At 42.2% G+C, this 23,278-nt stretch overlaps 1 protein-coding gene across 3 annotated transcripts in view; it reads left to right on the top strand.

Moving 5' to 3' along the window:
- EIF4EBP2 (eukaryotic translation initiation factor 4E binding protein 2) overlaps positions 1-23,278 on the top strand; it is a 26,122-nt gene extending 2,844 nt beyond the window's left edge. The window contains exons 1-4 of one of the 3 annotated variants that reach the window (XM_069071446.1): positions 11,178-14,520; positions 15,249-15,425; positions 15,582-15,683; positions 16,790-23,278. In XM_069071446.1, the coding sequence (XP_068927547.1) occupies positions 14,391-14,520; positions 15,249-15,425; positions 15,582-15,683; positions 16,790-16,821 (441 nt within the window). In that variant the 5' untranslated portion in view covers positions 11,178-14,390 and the 3' untranslated portion in view covers positions 16,822-23,278. Of the gene's footprint in view, positions 1-11,177; positions 14,521-15,248; positions 15,426-15,581; positions 15,684-16,789 lie in introns of those variants that run through there. The other 2 variants (XM_069071445.1, XM_069071447.1) reach the window with 2 other exon arrangements.

The raw sequence follows: 23,278 nt of genomic DNA, 5'->3' as shown, positions 1-23,278 counted from the left end.
TAGCATGGTTATTTTGCATACTTTATAAAAATAGTACTAATCTCTCTGATTGAAGATTTTCTTTGACTTTCTTTCATTCTTCCTGTTATCTTTCTGCTGCTTCCCTGCCCACCCCCACCCCCAGTTGAATTCAAGTCTGTATTCATTGAGTGTCTTTTGTGTACACATATACAATGTGCTACAACCTAGAAAGGGGAAAAATGTATAATCTTCAGATTACATTGACTAGAAAAAAAGATAAATCAAGTGCCAAAGTTAAAAATTCATAAAAATGACTGATTTGTTGAATTTTTCTGAAAATAACAAGTTAGTGGGAAGGAAAGGGATAAAAATCTCCTGTTTCACACTTTAGAAATGTCACGAGGTCTACACATGGCAGAGAGCACCAAAATGAGAACTGATGAACTTGTTTTGCCAAAAAACCAGGCAAGGCAAGGGTATTCACAGCCTAGTCTGTTCATATTTTTTTCCCCCTTTTGGGGAGCCTTGATATGCCAGTGATCAGAGTATAACATCCAATTTTGGAAAAGTTTCACAAAATTACCCTTGTAGGAAATGAGGGAGGAAGGGTTGTCAAGCATCTGCTACTTGAAACCTTATTTTTAACATGGGTATATACCCTTTCCCGCTCTGGAGAGGTGCAATGTGGTAATGACCCATTTTTGTAAAGATGTTTGGTTCCTTTAAAACATTTTAATTGATATTTTTTACATTGCTTTCATTTCTAAATATATCCTTTACTTGCCTCTCCCCAGTTAATCATTCCCAGATATAAAGGAGAACAGAAGGGAGAGAAAAAATCAGTTTAGCAAAACCAACCAGCATAGCGTTTACTACGAACTGCAAAGAAGAGAGAGAGTTGTTTTTCATCTCTGTTCTAGGACCATGCTTGATCATTAGATTATAACATCTAATTTTCCATGTTTTGTTGTACTGTCATGGATTGTTTGCCTAATATCCCTCTGCATCAGTTCATGGAAGTCTTCCCATTCTTTTCAGACTTCTTCATATTTGTTGTTGCTTATGGAGTTGTATTTCCTTTGCATTCATTACCACAAATCCCCTACCAGTGGGCATCGACTTTGTTTCCGTTCTTTACTAGATCGTTTCCTTACCTGAGAAGGAAACAGGATGGACTCTGTTTCTAACTGGAAATTTGGGCTGTAAAAAATATGCCGTCCTCTTAAGAGATCTCAAACATGGTCTAGGCAAACCCTTCCTTCAATTTACAGAGGAAGGAATTGAGGCCCAAAAGAGGCTAAGTGCCTTTCTTATGCAAGATCGCCCAGGGTAAGTAGCAGGGTTGGAATTTGAACCCAGGTCCTTTCACTTTAAATAATAGCTCCCATTCCATTTAAAATACACTGTCTTTTTCTGCATTTTGCTTGTTCCTTTTTGCTCTGGAAAGGTGGTATCTCTAGAGTATCCCAAAGCCCTCTTTTTGAAAGGGACTGATTAAAGTTATGTAGACTTCTTTTTTTGTTGTTGTTGCATTCTCTCTTCATAGAATAACAACAACTGACCTTTCTAGGTACAATATTTCACTGGTCAACCAGTGTTCTACTTCATTTTTAGTGCTCTGAGTCATGTCTTTTTAGGACCATTTTACAGATTTGGAAACTAAAACTCAGAAAGTTTTAAGTGATTTGTTCTAGGTCACACATTTAATAAACAATAGTGCTGGCACTCCAGCCCGGCTTTCTGACTTCAGATCTAAGGCTTGTTTTTCATGCTACCATGTTCTCTCCCCACTTAGAGTACTGCTATATTCCTGTGTGTTTTTCTTCAGCCCAACTATATTTAATAGCCCTTCCATTACTATTTGTCCCACCTAGGGTAGGCAGTGATTTTGTGTGGGTCTAATAGGAAGGAGAGGGAATTGCATAGGGAAAGGCATCAGAATTCAGTTTTGCAAATATTTATTACACACATGCTCTATGTATGCAGGGAATTCATTGTGGTTCTGGATTAAGGAAAGAGAAAGGTTAAAACCACAAGCTTTCTATAGCATCTCTTTTGAATTTAATTTCTTCCCTGGGAGAGAATTGGGTTTTATGGATAAGGGAGAAAGAAAATTAGGACTATTCGTTGCTCGTTCGTGAAGTTCCTGTGTGACCTTGGACAAAGTCAGAGTTTATATTATGCCAACCACTTTTCTGGAGCCAATGAACCACTTGTCTCACTGCTCTTCTGCCTTTGTTGACAAAGGGAGTTCATTTCCATGTATAAGAGATGCCTGATGAGTAAAACCGCAACAGAAAGGAGTTTGGTGGCTGCTCACCTTCACTTTCCTTGGATTAACTGCTAGGTCATTTCCTTAGGTTAGAAATACATTATTAACCTCTTGTTCTCCTGCTGTCTGTGAGGCCATATGTGAACTTTTTGAGTTTCTGGGTTGGGTTGTAGAGGTCACAGTTCCTCATAAACATTTCCATTTCCCAACTATGCTCCTTTGCACAAGCTCTCTCCCCATGCCTATAATGCAATCCCTCTCAATCTCTGCTTTGTGGAATCCTTACCTTTCTGCAAGGCTTAGCTCAGGTGCCAACTGATCTCAGCTGCTGGTTCCCTGCTCTATAAAGTTTATATGTCTTTGTGTCTGTATTTGTTGACCTTCAATGGAATGTAAGTGCCTTGAGAACAGGGGCTAAGATCTTTTGGCCTTTGTATTTTGAGTGCCTGACCCAGAGTAGGCAGTTAATAAATGGTTGTTGTTTTGCATAAATGTTTGAGATTTTTTTGTTTCTCAGTAGCACCAGAATTTCTTCCAGTGTCTCTACCCCCTCAACTACCCTGAGAATCATCCCATATAACAAAACATTTATTTATTTATTTATTTATTTTTTTGGAATGGGGAAGGTAGGACAATTGGGGTTAAGTGACTGCTACTTTTGTGTTAAGTGTCTGTGGCCAAATTTGAACTCAGGTCCTCCTGACTCCAGGACTGGTGCTCCTATTCACTGTGCTACCTAGCCACCCCATAACAAAATATTTTTAGTGTTTTTTTTTAAATGTCTTTGATTTCTTACATCATCATAGTTAAACCCAGGTATTCTTCACCTACCCTCCATTTCCAAGAGAGCCATCCAGTATAACAAATAGTATATTTTTTAGAAAGGAAAATAAAATCAGTACAAGTGATCACTGCATAGAAAAAGTCTGAAAACATATTGTTTGTGACACCTGTGGCCCTCCCACTTTCATGGAGGGGTCGGCTGGGGTGGGGTGTCCTCTTACATCTCTTCGTTCTAGTCCTGGTGATCTTTGTAACTTTCTTACATTCACTTTGGATTTTTTGGTGTGTCATCGTTCTTTCCATTTACATTGTTGTGGTTATTGTGTGTATGTTTTTTTTGGCTTTGTTGACTTCCATTTGCATTAGTTCATAGAAATCTTCCTGTGCTTCTCTGTATCCTTCACATACATCATTTCTTACAGTGCAGTAATGTTTCATTACCGTCATTATCACAGTTTGTTAGCTTGTCCAATTGATGGGATTCTGTTTTGTTTTCAGTTCTTTACTATCACAGAAAATGCTGCCATAAATATTTTGGTGCATATGAGGTTTTTCTTTATCATTGCAAAATATTTTTTAAAGAAAAGGGGAAGACATGTTTTCAGTATGTCATCCATAGTTTGTGAATCTTTTGAAACTGTTAACATGCTTTGACAGCTTTTCTATTGGGGAATGGTTTTTGCTATATATTTGCCTGTATATCTTGGATATCAGGTTTTATGAGTGATATTTGATACAAATATTTTCCTACTCAACAGATCCTTATCTTATTTTTATCTTCATTGACTTTATTTCTGTAAAAGATTCTTAATTTCATATATTCAGAATTTTCTAATTAACCATTTATTCCTTATTCCATTAAAAATTGGAATATGTTCTAAGAATATGGAGAACATAAGGACTTAGATGTACTGTGTTAGGGACCATTAATAAACTTAGGGAGCCTATAATATGAGGAATATGATATGTTCAGATAAGTATAGTACAGAATAGAATATGATAACCATAGTACAGGTGAAGAGTATTTAAGTGCTATGAAGTCATATGCAAGGAAAATCTCTGAGCCTGGGAGGTCAAGGAAAGTTTTGGCATTTGAGGTTGACCTTGAAGAGTGACTAGGATGTCTCCAGTCAGTTAGCCGGTTGATGGAAGGGTGAACAGCATCTGAAGCATAGGGGGTAGCATCAGCAGAATCCTAAAGCCTGGGATGGCAAGCACAGTCACCTCCTGCCCAACAATGACAGCTGCTTTATGCAAACATAACATTATGGGAGGGATATCAGAGGGGGCTGTTGGTTTCATAAGAACAATAATTTGAGTGGGTGAAAGTTGAACAAAAATGTAGTTGGGATTCAGGACTTGGTAGTGAATTTCAGTGTAAGGTACTAACAGTTTTCTTGTGTAATAACCTTCTGTCAGGGTGACAAAGGACCCCAGGCTTGCGTACACTTCTCAGTTCACCTAACTCTAGTGACTTCTAATTCTCATCTCTCTAGTCTTTTGCAAAAGAATAGCAGGAGAAGTTTTGTAAAATACTTCCACAAATCTGGGCAAACTCATCTATAACGTATCAAATTCCCCTGAATTACCAGGCTCAAAAAAAGAAATAAGGTTATTTGGAAGAATCTGTTCTCAATGAACCAGTACTGGTTCTTTGTGATAAATCCTTTGGTTTTTTAGATGTTCACAGACTTTAGTCATATATTTATTCCCTTTAGTTTTATATTCTAGAATTTTGTCAGGAATAGGAGTCCAGTTCATTGAATTGTTCATTGCAGTCTCCATGTTCTTCATTTCTTTGGTCAGGAAAATCCTTGCACCTCTCCAGGATCTTTCGGTGATAATTGGCAATGACTTAGCAAGGGATCTAATATATAGAATGTATTTGCAATCCACTTTGGCTAGAGTATGCTTGTGTAGTCTTAAGAGTCTGACAAGTTGGTTGGGACCTTGAATGTCTTTACTCAGTAGGTGGTAGTTGCCATTGAAGACCTAACAGTGCCTAGAACATAGTAGGTACTTAATTAATGTTCCTTGAATTGGAGACCATCTGACAGGAATGTATATGATAGATTAGAAGGGGCAAGATGCTGGAAGTAGAAGAAAACCTAGTTAGGTTAGTCCTAGTCCAGCCGTAGCTCAGAACATAAATATTAATGACTTGAGTTAGCCTGTGAGGGAGGATGAAAGGGGAAAATGGATTGAAGAGAGATTAGAAAAGCTTCCTGGATAAAATGGTGCTTGGAAAGGTCAGAATAAAAATTGGTGACACAGAACTGCCCAGTTGACTAGAATTGTGAAGTGGGAAAGGGGGAATTAATAGGAAATAAATCTGAAGAAATAGATTGGAGACAGATTACAGAGGGCCCTGGGTATTAGGATCAGGATGTTGCCCTCCCCCAGCAGTAAACTCAGAGGCTCCCTGTTATCCCCCAGGATCAAGCATCTATCAAAATCTAGCTTCTAAAGCCCTCCATAACCTGGTCCCACCTACTTTTCCAGTTTTCATATACCTTATGTATACACCTCCTCTGTGATCTAGTGATACTGCCCTCCTTGCTGTTTCTCAAACATAACACTCTTGTCTCCTGAATGTTTTTATTGGCTGTTCCTCATGCTCAGGATGTTCTCCCTCCTCCTTTCACCTCCTGACTTTCCTGGCTTCCTTCAGCTGCCAGTTAAAGGCCCACTTCCAGTCTCCCTTAAAGCTAGTACTTTTTTTCCCTCTGAAATTATCTCCTGTTTGTTCTGTAATATCTTGTACATAGTTATTTAAATGTTGCCTCTATTCAGCTGTAAGATCCTTGAGGATAGAAACTGTTTTTTCCCTTTTTTGGGGGGGTATCCCCAGTCCTTACGTACAGTAACTGGCAACATAATAAATGCTTGTTCACTTGACTTAATTAGACATCGGGGAGCCGGGGAAGGTTTTTGAATAAAAGAAATCACATGATCACAGCAGGGAATGAGAGACATTATTTAGGCATCAATGTGGAGATGTTGTGGAGCAGGAATAAGCTGGGCATAGGACAAACAAAAAGTTATCGCAGTCGTCTAGATGAGATTAGGACTGAAATGAGATTGGAGCAGATGTGAGAGATACTGAGAAGAGTCAGCAAAACTGGGAAAGCAGTTTACCCCATGACAGTGACATTGTGAAGATGAGTGACTTCACTCCGATCTGTGCACTAACCAACCAGCCTTTCAGAGGATTGATGATGGAATCCACCTCCTGGTGAGAGGTGACAGACTTGGGGTACAGATCGAGGCACGTTTTGTGCACAGAGCTAATTTGGGAATTTGTTCCAGCTTAACTACACATATTTGTTACTAGAGATTTCTTTCTTTGCTCAATGGAGGGGAAGTAGAAGGGAGAAATAGGTTTTTGTTATGTGAAAAAACAGTTCATAAAAAAGGTAATAGACAGGATTTAGGACACTGACTGGATGGTGGAGGAGAGGATAGGGTAAGAGGTTAGAGGGAGATGGTTGGGAATGGAGACTAGTGGGTGAGATTCCCAAAGGAGGATTTAGGGAAGAAAAGGGGTAGGGTAGAGCCTGTTTAGGAACTGTGTGCTTAAGAAGGAAGGATGAGTGAGAGTGCAGCCAAAGCAGTGGGCACAGAGGAGGGGTTGTCAAAGTGAATAGGGCCACAGAAATGGGGGGGGGAGAGGGAGTTAACTGCTGGCAGTGTTAGTGGTGGGCTTGGGAGGAGGGGAGTCTGTCCTAGCAGAGTGCATTTCTTTTTGGTGGAGGGGGGGGGGGGGGGGGGTGGGGACGACTGGGTGGGTTTCTTTTTTTAGGGAACACTATTAAACAAAAGGGGCCAAGTTAGTACAAAGCTGTGAGTGAATTCCCACAGGATGGAAGCAGATTGCAAGAGAGTTTTATTGAGTTCTTCTCCACACCAATCCTAATGTTCATTGTTAATAATTAATGGGATTGAGAGTGCCTATAGCACCTCATCTGTGAAATCTAACCAAGTCATACTGTTCCAGGAGGCAGGTTGTTACCTGGTCTGTCTGGGCTGCCTTTTCTTGGAATCAGAGCCCAGGAATTTTTTGCCCTAGAGAAAGTTTCTCAGACAAGGTGAATTTTTCAACCCAAATTGGAATGAGTATATTTGATTCCTTTGCTCTGCTTTGGGTTTTTTTGGTATACAAGTGAGATTAGCCTGGCCCTTCTTTCTTATTCTGTGCCTGTGAATTGCGGAATTGTAAAATAATAGACTAAATGGAACCCTAGGGTCAAGTCTACCTACCCCCATTTCATAGATGAGGAGCCTGAGGACCAGAGAGGTTAGGTGAGTTTTCCTTAAGTAACCATCAGAGCCAAGACCAGAACTAGACCTGAGTCTCCTGACTCTCTGTAGTTTAGGACTTTATCACTGCATTGGGCTTCTCTGTGGTTAGATTCTGGTGAAAACCTCCTGAATCAAAGGCCACAAGTGTCTCTTTAAAAATGTTCTGGATATTTGTTCAAGAAAATCATCTTAGACATTAGTAACTGGGGCAGCTAGGTGGCACAGTGAGTGACCTTGGGCAAGTCACTTCACCCCAGTTGCCCTCCAAAAAGGCAAAAAAAAAAAAAAGACATTAGTAAATGGGAAAGTAGGGTTATTCAGAGAACCAAGATTAACTTCTCCCAAATCCTCATGTGACCCTTGGAGTCATTCTCTTTAGATGAGTAATAATCATAGCTGGAGAAATGGTTTGTCTAAGATCACAGAGCAAGTTCAGGCAGAGCTGACATTTGAACATTCAGTTCCTAAAGTTTCCATCCTTATTCTTCACAATGTGACTGGGTGGGTATTTTAACTTGTTTCATTTTTACCTGTCTGTAAAATGGAATTAATTGTACAAGTAAATCTACTTTTATAGTAACACATTGAGTAGTAGTTCATGCAGTGATGGTGACAGCCTTGGATTTACTGTTAAAGTAGAAAATAATAACTTGGTATTGGGGATTAGGATGGTAGATGCCTGTGATATGTAGATGACAAAATCACAAGGCTGTGCTAGTCCAGAGCACAATACGGCTCCACCCTTTTCATGACAGGATTTTTGGTGACTTTAAATTCAGTTGTTTTTCAGTTGTGTCTTAACTCTTCATGACCCCATTTGGGGTTTTCTTGGCAAAGATATTAGAGTGGTTTGCCATTTCCTTCTCCCACTCATTTTTACAATTGAGGAAACCGAGGCAAACAGGTTTAAGTGACTTGTCCAGAGTCGCCCAGTTAGTAAGTATCTGAGGACAAATCTGAACTCAGGAAGATGAGTCTTCCTCACTCCAGGTCCAGTGTTCTATACACACTGTGCCACCTAGCCGCTCAACTTTTTAAGACCAATTAGTAAATATTTCTTGAGTGCTTACTATATACAGTGCACTCTATTAGATATAAAGATATGTGTGTAAATACACACATACATGCACACATACAGATTGCATAAGTCTAGTTAGGAAAACAAGATAGCCATTCATATCAAGCTTTAGAGATTTCTTTTCTCTAGTAAAAGTTCGAGAAACCATGACTTGGGAAGGTTGGACTTCAAGGATAGCATGGAGTTAGTGTTGATAAGAACACCCAGGATGAGAGGGATAGTTTTTGGTAGAACCCTTAAGTGTCTGGGGGGGGGGGGGGGGAATCTGGGACTTGGAAGCCACATGTACCCTTCCAGGTTCTCAAGTACAGGCCTTGGACTGAATCCAAACTTTCTAGAGCAAAAGTGTGGAAAATGGAGAGGGGAGGCTAGGAAGGAGATAGTTCTGGCTGAACTTAAGTTTCATATATCTAATGAATGGGAAATGGATAGGATGGGGCCACATAATATTGGCTAAAGAACTTGATCTTTACCTGATCAGTCAATAAATAACCAGCAAACATTTATTAAGTGCCTATTATGTGCCAAGTGCTTTGCTGAACTCTGGGAATACAGAAAGACAAAAGACATAGTAGCAAAGAGATGACTTGTGAACATTTAAGAAAGAGAAAAATTGATCACTCAGAGGCAGCACGGTATTAGCTCTGATATTGTCACTCTTTGTTCACTTCCCTGCTAAAGAGCTATAAAAAGCTGCCCAGTGTTAACCCAGGCATCACCATTAGATTGTGAGCTCTCCACTTGGATGTCCCACTCAGCCTAAAAGGCCGCCTGCTCTAGTGAAATGGTTCGGGAGGGGAGAGGACAATCTGCCTCTGCTGCTTACAAGTTCTAGGATGTTGCGCCAATCACTCTTAAGCTCTCTGGACCTCAGTGAAGTGAAAGGGTTGGACTAGATGACCCACCTCGAAGGTCCCTTTCAGCTCTAAAGTTTTGAACCTCAGTATATCCCAAACTGAGCTGTTTATATTTGCCAAGTTCTCTTGATTCTGCATCATTTCTGGCATAACTTCTCTCTTTACTGTTGTCACTTTGGAGCAGACTCAGGTTGCCATCCATGTAGATGCCTTCCTCAACTTTTTCCTCCTTTCTTGCCAGAATAGTCTTTCTCATGGATTCTAGTCATGACCTTCTTTGATTCAGGATTCTTCAGGGGTTTGCTGTTGCTTTCAGAATCAAAGTCAAATTTCTTTTCTGCTTTCAAGGCCCTCCTTGTTCTGCCACCTCATCTTTCGGGCAATTCCTTTCCATGTACTTTAGGCTCCTGCTAAATTGGATAACTTAATGTTCCCACATAGTTTCTTGTACTTTCCCACCTACATGCCTTTACCCACAATTTCCTCTGCTTATAACATCCTCCTTTTTACCTGTTGGGTTTCCTACCCGCCTTTTAAACCACAAATCAAGTGCTGTATCTTCCATCAGTCTTCCCGCATCCCTTCCCAGGATGATGTGTTCCATTTTGACATATTGCACTATATATTGTCTTTATCTTATTCTTGTGATTGACTGATCACGATGAGAAGGGGGATAATGGCATATGTAAGCTTGTTATCTTCCCCCAGTATTTCATAGTAGTTCTTAATTCTTGTTGAGTAAACCTGTAAGTATTAGCCGTACCTTGCCACCTGTTTGTGTCATGATGGTTAATTCCCATACCAACAGGCAATATTGCCTAACCACCTGTATTTTACAGTTGATCTCTTTCTATTAATGATGATTTCAGGCTCAGACTCAACATCTTTGACTCCTTATCATTGACTGCTAGAATAATACAGTGATCAGAAGAAATCCAGTTTAGCTTTCTTGATGTTTCTGTTATTAGCATTTACGTAGACTGTGGTGGGGATGAGTTATTCCTTCCCTCTTATACTGAACTGCCTGTTAAAATGAGCAGATGCTTAATATTAAGCATTAAGCTTTAATTGTAAAAAGGTGTGGAAGGAAGAAAACTGCTTAGGAATATTCCCCAAGTTAGATACTATAAAGGATGACCACAAAGAAGGAAGAAAACTAGAGTGGCTAAGTGGCGCAGACTAGAGCACCGGCCCTGGAGTCAGGAGGACCTGAGTTCAAATCCAGCCTCAGACACTTGACACACTTACTAGTTGTGTGACCTTGGGCAAGTCACAACCCCAGTTGCCCTGCTTTCCCCCCTTCAAAAAGCAAATGAATGAATAAAACTAAACAAAGGAGCCAAAAAAAAAAGAAAGAAAACTTGTAGCTGAGACACCCAGAAATTCATAAGAGACAAAGTCTGACCTCAGACCTGCCCAAAGTTTGGGCAACAAACAAGGTACTAGAAGTCCTAACGTGAGGGGGCAAATTAGAACCCATAGGAATCTCCGAAACTTGGTGGGATGAAAACTGCGTCTGGATCAAGACTTTGCATGGGTGTACCTCATTGAAAAGCATTGGCTGGGGGGGGGGACCCTAGCAGAGAGGCAGTGGCCTGAGTGCTGGGCCTCACATCTGTAGCAGCAAGCACCCCAAGCGTCCTCAGGGTTTGCTGCCACCACAGGTTCTTGGATCTGTTTTGTTAAAGGAAAGCAACTCAGAATGGGTTAACAAGCTTACTTTAATCAGTCAGACATATATCGTTTACCTTGTTCAGGGGAAAAGGTCAGCACCCCGAACTTCAAAGTACACAGACAGAATTATCAAGACAGAAACAGATCCAGTAGACAGATTTCAAACTGTCCAACCATTACATCCATACCCAGTCAACATTTGGGTTTTTTCAAAGGGGGGGGGGGGCTCCAGACAACGGCTTCCCAGAATCCATATAAAATCACAGAACACTTCTCAAAGTGAGCCCCCAAAACAAAGCTACACATCAGGGCTTATATAGCCTTCTCCTGGCTCAGAGAATGTAACAACCTTATTGACTCACTGGCCAATCAAGAAGTATCTACTGAAAAACAAGCCTCCCACCCCAGGCTCCAGGTGCACTTTAGCCTAGGGGCAGGGAAGATCTTTAAATTTGTATTTCCATTACAACATCCTGGCTCAGACTAGCTAGCTATGTGTGCCTGCTCAAGTGACTTCACTTCTGGCTACTTCCATTTCCTCATCTGTGAAATGGGATAATAGGAGCATCTTCATTTCATTGTGAAGATCAAATAAGAACATGTATAAGCACTTTAAGTTCAGTAAACGTTAAGTGCCTGCTATGTGCCAGGCATCATGCCCAGCACTAGGGATACAAAAAAAGGCAGAATGTAGTCCCTGCTCTCTAGAGACTTACAGTCTAATGGAGAGATCACACTTTTACAAGATATCAAAAGAGGGAAAGCATTGGGATTAAAAGGGGCTCCGGCAGGCTTCTTATAGAAGGTGGACTTCGTTGGGACTTAAAGGAAGCTAGGGAGGTCAGTAGTTGGAGTAGAAAAGGGAGAGTGTTCCGGGCATGGAAGACAGCCAGAGAAAATGCCCAGAATTGAGAGGTAACAGGAGGCTGGTGTCACTGAAAGGAAGACTGGAAAGGTCTCAGAGTTCCATCACGGGCCCCCTTCTCTTCTCCCTTTTATACTGCTACTTTACTTGGTGATCTCATCAGGTCCCATGGATTTAATTACTATTTTTGTGCTGATGATTCTTAAAACTATGTATCTTGCCTTAAACTCTCCACTGACATCCAGTCTCACATCTTCAGCTGCCTTTAGACATCTACTGGATGTCCCGTAGACATCTTAAAACTCAGTATATCAAAAACAGAACTTGTTATCTTTGCCTTTAAACAGTCCACCTGCTATTTTCCCTATGTATGTACATTCTCCAGGTCGCTTCTCCTGTACTACTCATTATCTCTCACTCTTCCTCCCCTCCCATATCCAAGCTGTTGCCAGGCCTATCAATTTTACCTTCCCAACATCTCTTGACTGCATCCCCTTCTCTTCTCTGACACTGCCACCACTCTAGTGAAGGCTCTTATCACCTCCCACATGGACTATTGCAATAGCCCACTGTTGGGCCTGCTTGCCTCAAATCACTGTCCACTCCAATCTACCTTCCATTCAGCCACTAAAGTGATTTTTATCATGCCTTAATGAAAATTTCATCCTTGTGGAGGAACCGACAAAAGCAGATTTTATTCTGTATCTGATTTTCCCTGGAAGGAACTGATTTATAGGGTGATACTGATGGGAACATGGGAGAGAAGTGACCTCTTTTTCATGGAATTTATGATACAAGAGAGGACATGGGGGCATAGCTTTTGGGAGAGCAGATTTCAAGGGATTCAGAGAAAAGGTAGAATCCCATTCAAGTAAGGAAGCTCAGGAGAAGTCATCTCAGGAGGGATGTAAGATGCTTAGGCATGAACTTTTTTTTTTTGCTTTTTGGAGGGCAGTTGGGGTTAAGTGATTTGCCCAAGGTCACACGGCTAGTTTTTGTGTTAAGTGTCTGAAATTCTAAAGGCACAAAGGGAAACTGTTCCAGTGAGGAGGAAAACCAGTGTAGGTGAACAAGGAACTGAGCAGTGAACTTAGATTTTTAAAAGAAATATTCAGATAGATGGAAACAAGAGTAGGTAACAGAAGATGAATAAGGTGTGGCATGGCCCTGTGAAACACGAATGTGCAGCTCGAGCTTCGTGAAGGCAGCCGAAGCCAGACATCCCAAAGGCCTTCTAAAAAGAGGCACCTGGAGGTGCCAGCACTGTTGCTCAAGCTGCGCAGTGCTTGTACTCTTTGTTTTCTCTGCAAAAGAGAAGGACCTTGGGGCGGCCAGGTGGCTCAGCGAGTAAGAGCACCGGCCCCAGTGTTGGGATGACCTGGGATCAAATCCGGGCTCAGATACTCAGCACCACACCCAGAAATAACTGGCCATGTAACCTTGAGCAAGTTACTTAACCCTGATTGGTTAAAAAAAAAAAAAAAAGAGAAGGACCTTTACACTGAAGATGAGGAGACAAAAATGAGTAACAGGGAGAGATGAGAGACAAAAATGAGTAAGGAGAGATTGAGAGATCAGTCACCACCCTGTCCTCGATGGATTCATGTGACCTGATCCAGAAGAGTACATTGTAGGAATGTTCTCATTTGGAAGCTTTAAAGATTCTTGCTAAACCAGTCCCTTAAACTTAGAGAGCATCTTTGAGTCTGGAATTCCATGTTTTATCTTTTCAGCCTATAACATCCTTCTCTACCAGCTTCATCCTTCTACTCAGGCCTCAGAAAGTAATGTGCATCACTCTGAGCAAGATCCAGGCTTTGGGGATTTGTTTGTATTGATTAGATTTAATTCTTACCATTTTCAAGAACTTTGTTGTTGATAGGTCTGAAAAAGGTCATTAACTTACCAATGACTTTCCTCTTCTGACTCTATCTTCATTATCTCCAGCCCTTTCTCCATGTTATCTGAACATCCTGCCAATTGTGTGTAGTAGATGCATACAAGTTTTTAAAAGGATAAACAAAAACCAATTCAGTAGCATTTATTTAAAAATTAAATTATAGCACCAGTATGATGTGTGTTGGATCATTTCACTTCCGGATTACTTGACTTCATATAGGCAGCTGGGTGGTACAGTTGATAGTGTTGGGCTTGTCAGGAAGACCTGAGTTCAGTACTGCTCACTGGCCCTGTGGCTGTGGGCAAGTCTCTTAACATGTCTCAGCCTCACTTTCTTTATAAGTTTTCAAGGTTTGACTTGAATCACCCTTTAGGCTCCTTTCTAGCTCCAGATCTATGATCCTGTGATTATTGGTGTAGTTTGGATTTGGGTTTCTGTTTTTTATTCTTATCTTTGCTCCCCTAATAAACTCCTTCCTATTGGCTGTGTACTTTACAGTTGTGCTGCCTCTCCTTGGCACATGTCATCTGAAGGAATCTGACTGAACTAAACTTTGCTTACACTCTTGATAGATTTTATCTTTATTGTCCTGGAGCATTGTAAAGTTCTTTATAGCCCTTTTAAGTTACCTGCTTTGTTTTTAATAGTATTTGGTTTTTCTCTCAGGTAGGCTGGATGCCTGTCTTTTCAAGGTCACCATGGCCCAACCGCTTCCTTGGAAGATGAGCTCTTGGTGGAGCTCTGTATTCCATGTCCCTGATTGGAGGGTCTTTGCCTCCTGTTCCCTGTTTCCTATTAATCCAGTTTCCTGCTCCCACTTCTCGTGGGGTGAGGCAGTTCAGAGGTTGGAGCTAATGGTTTTTTTTTTTTTTTGATGATTAAATAATAGTTATTTCCAGTCAGAAGTCAGGATTTCAGTGTGCATAATGTTATGGCTGTTGAAGCCATAACGAATGATGTATGTGTTGCTTACTAAGTGGGAAAAGTAGCATATATAGTTGGAGTCTTGGCATTTAACCAATCCTGAACAGCTTGGAATTCAGTCCCTGAGCTGTAGGTTTCCTTTATAGGAATAAAAATGGAGCAAAGAGGGCTGGGTAGATAGTGACAACTTTTCAGGAACTTCTTGTGAACCCCATTTTTGTATTACCATTAGGGGCCTTGGATGGATGGTTTGGGGAAAAGCTATACAGCCACCTCCTATGGGTGCAGCATTTTCTTTGCCTTCCATCAAGTTTTCTTCTAAATACGCTTCCTTGTCACCTTTTTGGACAATTGAACTTTATTACCATTGGGTAATTTTTCTCCTTTTTTTGTAGGAAAGAGAGAAGTCAATTCTTTTTGCAAATAGGGCCAGGAAGAAATGCTTATCTTAAAGTTTCTCTGGCAGCTTTTTACTTGAGGCTAGATACCGAATGACTTAATCTTTGATTTGAAAGCTTTTGAACATAAAGCCTGAATTGTATTTCTTCGTTTCATCTGGTATAGCAAGATGCTGACAAACACACAGTTTGCTTTAATTTACCCATTCCCTCCCCCACCCTCCTGTTTTTTAGGAACCCGAATCATCTATGACCGAAAATTCCTGTTGGATCGTCGAAATTCTCCCATGGCTCAAACCCCACCTTGCCACCTCCCCAATATTCCAGGAGTCACCAGTCCTGGCGCCTTGATTGAAGACTCCAAAGTGGAAGTGAACAATTTGAACAATCATGACGGGAAGCCTACTGTAGGTAAGAGAAAAGCTAGGGGGATGGTTGAAAGACTCAGGGTAAGAGTAAAGCTAACATTAGGCAGCAGTGAAATAAAATTTATTCTTTAAATAAAGATTTGGCTGTATCTCTCTCAGATTTTTGAAAATGATTTGGAATTTTTTTTCCCTCTTGAAGTTCTCAGCCTAAAGTCAGACCCAGTAGTGGAAAGAGAAGGGGTGACATGGGGAGAAGAGAATGGTCAGCTGCAAAGGCATTGTCTTGAAACAGATTCAGAAGGTTTGTGTGCCTCAAACTCCCCTTCATTTCCTCAGGAGAGGGGGACCTTCATTTTTAAGAAGCCTAGCCCTTTTTTTTACACTGACGTCATCCTCTGATGATTCCTTGTGATAAAATGGTGCCCCTAGCTCTTGAAGGCCTGTGTGTGATAAATGACAGGGATCCTCTGGCAGGTGCCACTGTGCTGGAAAGGCTGTGTGGGCAGATGTCTGAGGACCAGATGATATCAGTTTGGAGGGGTCAGCACCACATTGGCTGCATGGTGAAGAGTTTTCCAGCCAAGCACAGAGGAATTGTGTTCTTATTAGCGGAGAGAGGACCTGAACTGATGAAGTAACAGTGTCAGAGAGCTGGCTCTCTAAGTCTTGGGGAAGGGAATGTGAGTCTTGGTTTTGTCTTTTTCCAGATAGACTAGTTTTAAATTCACTCTTTTTCTAGTTTAAACACAAATAAACTCTGTCCCTGGAGTGGTAGAATTGTCTGTCCTTAAAGCTGACAACCCCTGAACTTGAACCAGCATTCTGTCTCTAGGCCCAAATCAGTTGCTGATGGACAGTTAGAATTCTTAGCAGAGCCAACGTTCAGAGCCTTCAGAGGAGATTTTTGGTGTGATAGACACCTCAGCACCCCCCAAGAGCCTGCCTTTTTTCCTAACCTTTGAACAAAGGTCACTGGGAAAGTTCTGGACTTGTACTCTCCTCACTGTGGGAGCAGTTGGCTGCCAGTCTGTTTTTTGAGTTATTATCTGACCCATTCTGGTTGACTGTGTGATCAGAACTTCACCCAGAGCAAAGCAGAGTGGTTTGGGAGTGGGGGAGAAGGGTGGTGGTGAATGATTAGTGAAGTCCCAGTCGGCTGGTCTTACAGCAAGATGCTAAGGCTGGCAGGGCAGGTGAAAGCTGCCAGGGTTGTGGAAGACAGTGTACCTTCTGTTTCCTTTCTTCCTGTTGGTCAGCTCTTCAGTCTTCGTTTGTAGTTAGTTCTGAACAAAGATCTGCTACTCGATTTGAAGTCCGTGTTTCATTGCCCTTGAGGGGACAGAGAAGCATCTGACTGCTGTGTGTGCCTGGTGGAGAGTGTTTCACTTTTGGTTTGTTCTGACCCAGGAGATGATGCTCAGTTTGAGATGGACATCTGATCAGTCTCGAGGATGAGAGAAGCAGCAGCTCTGATGCCTGCGTGTACCTGATCTGACCAATAGGATTGAGAACTGAACGGATGGGAGAGGCAGCAGCAGCATCCTCCATTGCAGTCTCCACCTCATCCCCAGGTGCCAGAGGATCAGAAGACTAGCTTCCCTTCATTGACTTCTTCCTCTGCCCCAGTCCGATTGAATCGAGGCCAGAGCCTGCACAGGAAGGGAACTGGACATTCACTCTCCTGGCCATCTTTCCATCAAGGTGGAAAGTTCACTTCCATCCCAAGCTGGATGCCACCTACCAGCGATTATAGAGCGGGGGAGGGGGATAGATGGAGATTGGTTGGATTCAGCATTATCCATTTTCCTTCCCCTTTGGCCTTCTGTTCCTCATGGATTTCATTACTGAATAGTCAGAAGGCAGGCTGCTTGCATTTTGACTTTCAGAGCTGTCGAGGGTAGGAGGGGAAATGAGTTGCTAGTTACCTTGACCTTGGGTGCCCTTCAAGGGAGGAGCTCTCTAGAATGCTTCTGTGAAACCTGGGTTCTGACTCCATGCCCTCTGATTCTCCATTGCCTAGCCCCCATCCCTTCCCTCTGCCTTCTTTCCTTTGGGGAAGCATGTCCTCTGTGTAGGATACACCCCCAGCCCACTCTCCTTTCCCCTTACTTAACCTGTTTGAACAAAACTTTTTTAAACTTTGTACTTAGAGGGAGCCATTAGTAGACAGCTACTGTGCCTCTTCTCTTATTCCTTTCCCCTGAAATTCCTGTTTGCAGAAACTAATTTCCCTTGTTCTTCCCAAATGTCTCAGTGACTCCATCAGCACCAAAAGCAGGTCTGCACCAAGGTAAAGGGGCAGCATTGGCATCTGCTTTGTGGATGGATTACATTGTTGCTTTTTCTTTGATTCCAGATTTAAACTTGAAAAATGACCTCTTCCCAGTTGACTTGGGATGTGTTTGGAGACCTAGTCTCAGTAATTAACTTCTCTCTCAGGATGGCAAATGAGCTTTCCATTCTCTCTGTTGCCCTGGCTTCATGGTCTTATGTTCTACACACAAGTTGAGAGTAGAGTTTGAGGCTGATCTTGGAACCACCCCAGACTTTCTCTTTGAGTGGTTCTGCAGTCCGTGGCTGACTGATGTAGAATTGGAGATAAACATGGACTTAGTTTCACCCTTACTGTCTTTCTTTCCCTCCCTCTCCCTCCCCCAGCCTTCCCACTGTACTCTATTATTTCCCTGTATTTTCTCACTTCTCTGCCAGTCTGTTTTGCAGCCTGACATCAAAGGTACCTTGCTTGATCTGAGTTGGTATCTGCTAACATCTGACACTCCTAGCTTAGGAGTGAGCCTTTATTTTTAAGATGACTACAGACCTATTTTCTAAAAACGTTTTCAGTCAAATTCTGAACGGCAACTTTTTCGTTAAACATCTTCCATTATCTGGATGGTGAGAGGTCTTTGTGGAACAGGCCCGCTGTTCTCATGCCATCATCTCCTGTTTTCGCTCAATATTTTTGATATATAGTTTTGTTCCTTCCCCATGACTGTGTTTGTTTTTATGGTTTGTAGTGGGTGATTCTGTATAACCAGACCATTCTGCCTTGCGCTTTGCCAAAGGCTAACGCCTTCTTCATCTTTCCCTTTTCCTTTTCTTCCTTGGCTCTAAACAAACAGTTGGTTCTCCTCTGGATCTCAGCTCCTCTCATTCCTGTTTGTTGCTGTCCCTGCCCATTCTTCCATGGGACTCTTGGCTTGTGTGATTGATTTTCTGGTGGTTCCTTAGCATCCTGGGCTCTGATGCTGAGAGCAGAGCTCCCTGGGTAAAAGTCACAATCCTGTGCAGTCTTTTGAAAAGCTGTTTGTTTTCATTTTGAGCTATGAAAAGACCCTGATGGTGAATATGTTTTCACATTAGTTCTTAGGAACTTGATTCTGTTTTCTACTACAAAATGTGAATAGTTAAAAGAACAGAAACTTTAGAAATTGTTGGTGTTTCTCAGGAATAAGCTGCATCTGCAGTGTTTAGAGAATGTTTGTGTGTAAAAATTTGGGGATGGGAAAAGTGGTCATGCCAAAAAAAATTATAATCCTACCTTGGTTTTAATTAAACTCTTCCGAAATGTGGCTTTCCACATTTTTTTTTTTTTGCCTTTTGGAGGGCAATTGGGGGTTAAGTAACAGGGTTACACAGCCAGTTTTTTTGTGTTAAGTGTCCGAGGCCGGAACCAAACTCAGGTCCTCCCGACTCCGGGGCCGGTGCTTTACTCACTGTACCACCTAGCCGCCCCCAGGCTTTCCACATTCTTAAAAAAAACTTCAAGTTATATACATGACAGGCCCTACCTAATATGATCTCTAGTCCAAGAGAGAGCTTGATCCAATTCAGAAATTGGCATTGAGTAGACTACAACCAGGCAGTCAATCTCTTGATGGGTTTGAGCTTCATTATTAACATGTGAAAATGTGATAGCTTCATTGAACAAAAAAATACTTATTTAGAATCTCAATTTTTAAACAAGGAGCCATTGTAGTAATTTGTTTTCTCTTGAGGGGAAGGTTGCAACCAAATTCCCTTCCATCTTTTAAATCCTCCCAACCTCACCTCTGAGACTGAAAGTCTCCCCTAAAACCATGTGAGATGTAAGAAGTACTCTTCTGATGCTGGCCCCAGGAGGTTTTCTGATCTCTCTGTCATTAACTTTTTAATTAAAGCCAAGACACCAGCCTGAATACCCAGCTTCAGCCAAGATCAGTATTCCTAGAGAGAGACTGTGTGTGAGGGGGGGGGGGGGGGGCAGTGAGGATGCTGTGGGCTGATATATATCCTCTTTCTGGACGTTCCTTGGGGGCATGTCCTTAAGGCAGTGTTTAAGAAACACATAGGGAGGGGACCCTTTTGGTCTAGGTGACCTTTAATTTGCATTTTCTTTTCTATGTAGGCACCCCCTTTCTGTGTCTCTGGAGACAACCCACCTTTCTTGCTGTGGTCTGTCCCTGAGCAAATTCTGTAGAGTCAAGAATCACATTCCTTCCAGATCTGTTTCACTGGATCCAAAATGTAATTTTAACATTCTTGTTCATTGAGTAGACGATTCAGATGCTGAGGACTGCTAGGATGTAGTGAAAAGGCCCTTCTAGGGATCTGCTGCTGAGAACCTTGTTCTTTTTTTCCCACCCCATAAAGAAGGAACTTAAGGCCTACAGCATTGAGCTTACTTATTTATGATTTATTGCTACTGAACATGGTTGACTCTGCCAAAAGCTAAGCCAGGAGAGAAGAGAGTTCTAAAGTCTTGGAACTGAGTCTCTTCCCCACAGAGCAACTGGTGTCAAACATGTTGAATGAATGAATGAAGAATGAATGAATGAGTGAGTGAATAAGTGAATAAGGAGGGGCTTATCCCTCTTAGGAGGAGGCAAATCTGTGTTTCTACTTGACCCTCAACAAGCCAAGGCCTTTTTTTGCCTGATCCTAGCTGTAGAGGCTTAAATTTTTCTCCTCATTATCCCAGATGCCAGGTTTTCATTTTTGATAATGAGGTTAGAGTCTTCTTTTAACCTTCAGAAAGTTACTTAATTTCTCTTGACCTCAGTTTCCTCATCTGTAAAAGCAGAGCTAGACCAGATGCCTCTAGTGTCCCTTCCAGTTCCAGATCTCATGACCATGACTCAGGAATTGCCAGGTCAAGGGTTTCAAGCCTTTCCTTCTGAGGACCTTGGGGGGATTAATTGGTTTGCAGTGCAGGGTCAAACCAGAGTCATTAAGCAGTGACCTCAGTTGGGAGATGTGATGTGATTAACAGATGAGGATCTGAGCAGAAGCAGACAAGGCATACAGGAAGCCAGGTCAGAAACAGAGGAGATTGTTTGGTTTGCCCAGCCCAGGCAAGATAGCAGAAGTTAGAATGAGTAGAGATGGAGGAAGCACCCTACTAGGATTTAGATTGCAGTGGGGCAGGACTTGGGGCAGAAGCAGCAGCATAGCGGCTGAGACTAGAGGAAGTGCTTGGCTGCACTGAAGACCTCTTCTTCCTCACCCTGGTTTTCCAGTTAAATGCTTGCATTGTTTTGGTAGGTGAGCCCAGCCTCTTTGCCTAGGTTGAATTCTATATGGTACTTGATTTTCTCAGCAGACAGTTTTGTCCCCCTCACAGGTGTTGGGGTTCCTGCATTAAAAATGCAGTATTTTACACGTTTGAGTGTCAACATTTATATAATTACTAGAGTTTGAGCAGGTGTTCTGTGATTTCTGATTATTCCTTGCTTTCGCTTCTTCATCATCAGTAATCAGATTCAGCATCTTCTGCCGTTTGTGGGAAAGAAGGGCTTAAAGTGTCAACTCCACTGTGCCTAGTGGCCCCTTAATATTGTATTTGAACTTTAAAAGAGGCTCATTTCATTGGGCCTGGGCTTAAGTCCCCTCTCTGTTCCCAGCAAGGCAGTTGTGCTGAATCAGTGTTTCCTTTGGAAGTTGAAGCCATGGATGCTACAGAGTCACCTGGTTTCTGTCGCCAGGGTCAGTCTGTTGGTCATTCAGCCAGTCAGATACTTACTTATTGAGTGTCTCCTGTGTGCAAGAGTTGCACTCATTTTAAATTCCCAGGTAGAGGTGTCTTTGTGACTATTTAGATTAGAATCCTTTCTCAAGTTCCTTCTCTTTTCCTCCCAGGTTGGATGCTTAGCTGTTGGAGCAATTGCTTTGGGGTTCCTTGCTCTTAAACCCCTTGTTGGCACTTTGCTTTGTGCTCTTAACTGCAGAATGACAGCACGAGGTGGCACCTTGCAGAAGAGAAATCTGTCTCCTGTTGCCTATATTGGCCCGAAGAGGGCAGTGTCTTACCCCCATTGCAGAGCTGGAATTAGAGCCTCCCCTTCCTTTGGCAATCATCCCACAGAGTAAAGCAAAGCTCTCTTCCTGTTCCCTTCTCACTGGTTCAGAGCTTTCCCCACTTTGCACATCTCTGGACCATAGGTCTGTGGGCAGTTGGTGGGCTCTTTATTAATCTGCGTAACCCAATCACATTTATGGAGGGGTAGAAGGGATTCATTTGAAATGAGTGCTTCATTCTTAGGAATCTGTTTGGATTCTGGACTTTGAGGGATTTTGACCATTACTATAATTTGTAGCTTTTTGTCTTCCCTAGATGAAGATGGACTGTGAGCCCCAGTTCACAGGAACTTAAGTCTTGTCACTGTTTTGCTCATGTCTTTTGTTTCGAATTGAGGTTCTTTTAACATTAGACTGGAGGCCAAGTCAAAATTGTACATTCCCCTCTCCCCCCCAAAAAAAACCTACAAGGATTTGGTTGGTACATTAATTCTTTATTTTCCCATTTATCCCTCTGGGGATAACTGCTTCCTTTGGGCTGGTCCTAGAAGTTGAACAGGAAGGGTCTTTTGGTTCTCATGTTCATCTTCCTGTGCTTTCCCTTTCCTTAAACTCTGCAGACCTGGCAGACTGCTTTTTATGTCTCGGATGCCAGTATAGAAAACCTGAGGCTTTGGGGAATGTGACAAGTTCTCTAAGGCATTTAACCTCTTATTCTGTTCCCTAACAATTGGAGCAGGTGGAGAGGTGCTTGGAAGCTTGATAACCATCTGGCCAAATGGGGTTCTTGAAAGGGAAGTCTCCTTTTCAGTGTTAGAGAACACTGAAGTTACTCAACATCCCAGGCTCAGAAGACTTCATGAATCAAGCAAGTGCGCATACCCATCCTAGCCCCACCACATTCTTTCCCTGCTCTTCAGTCCTGATCTTAAAAACACAACAACCCACCTGTGCCAAGGGTAACTTACTTGAAACTATGGGACAAACCCCATTCTATATATAGGCTGGAGATCAGATCAGATGAGCAGGACGAATGGTCCATGCCACTCACTAACTTCCCCATGTCTGTGTCAGTATCACCGGGCATTGGCGGTCCAGTGCCTTTCCTTCACCTCAAGATGGAATCCATCTGTTTTCTACCTTGGTGAAGCCGCCCTCTTCCTGAGGGGGGTGAGGTAGGCCTCGAGAACTCAAAGGACACTTGCATGTTGGGTGTCCATTTTAAGCTTCTTTTTTAATAATCTTTTATAAAGAAAATGCTCATCCCCCTTGCCCAGTCCAGCTTGACCCCTTTGTTCTCTTGCCCCTTTCTTTTCAGTGCCATTCTGAATCAAAAAGCTATGACTAGCCAGAAATTGTGCCAAGACCAGCTCCCCTGCCCCTGGCCACCTCCTTACCCACTCCCTTCCTTTCCATGATCATTCTGGATGGAAATCAGAGGCTGCCAGCCAAGGCCTTTAGGCACTTCTGTATAATTCCATGGGTTTTGTGGGTTTTTTCTTTTGTTTTTGCTTTGGTTTTTATTTTAAGTGTTTTTCAAAACCGACAGGTATTTGGAAACATAGGAAAACTCTCACCAATGGTTGCTGTTAGTTAGATCAATAAAGATCTTGACTAAAA

The sequence above is a fragment of the Petaurus breviceps genome, unplaced genomic scaffold (assembly GCF_028583685.1).
Source record: "Petaurus breviceps papuanus isolate PSGF00001 unplaced genomic scaffold, PetGlider_PUasm1.0 90825, whole genome shotgun sequence".
Classification (NCBI taxonomy): domain Eukaryota; kingdom Metazoa; phylum Chordata; class Mammalia; order Diprotodontia; family Petauridae; genus Petaurus; species Petaurus breviceps.
Note: the sequence above shows the minus strand (reverse complement) of the source record. Positions and strands in the feature narration are given on the sequence as shown.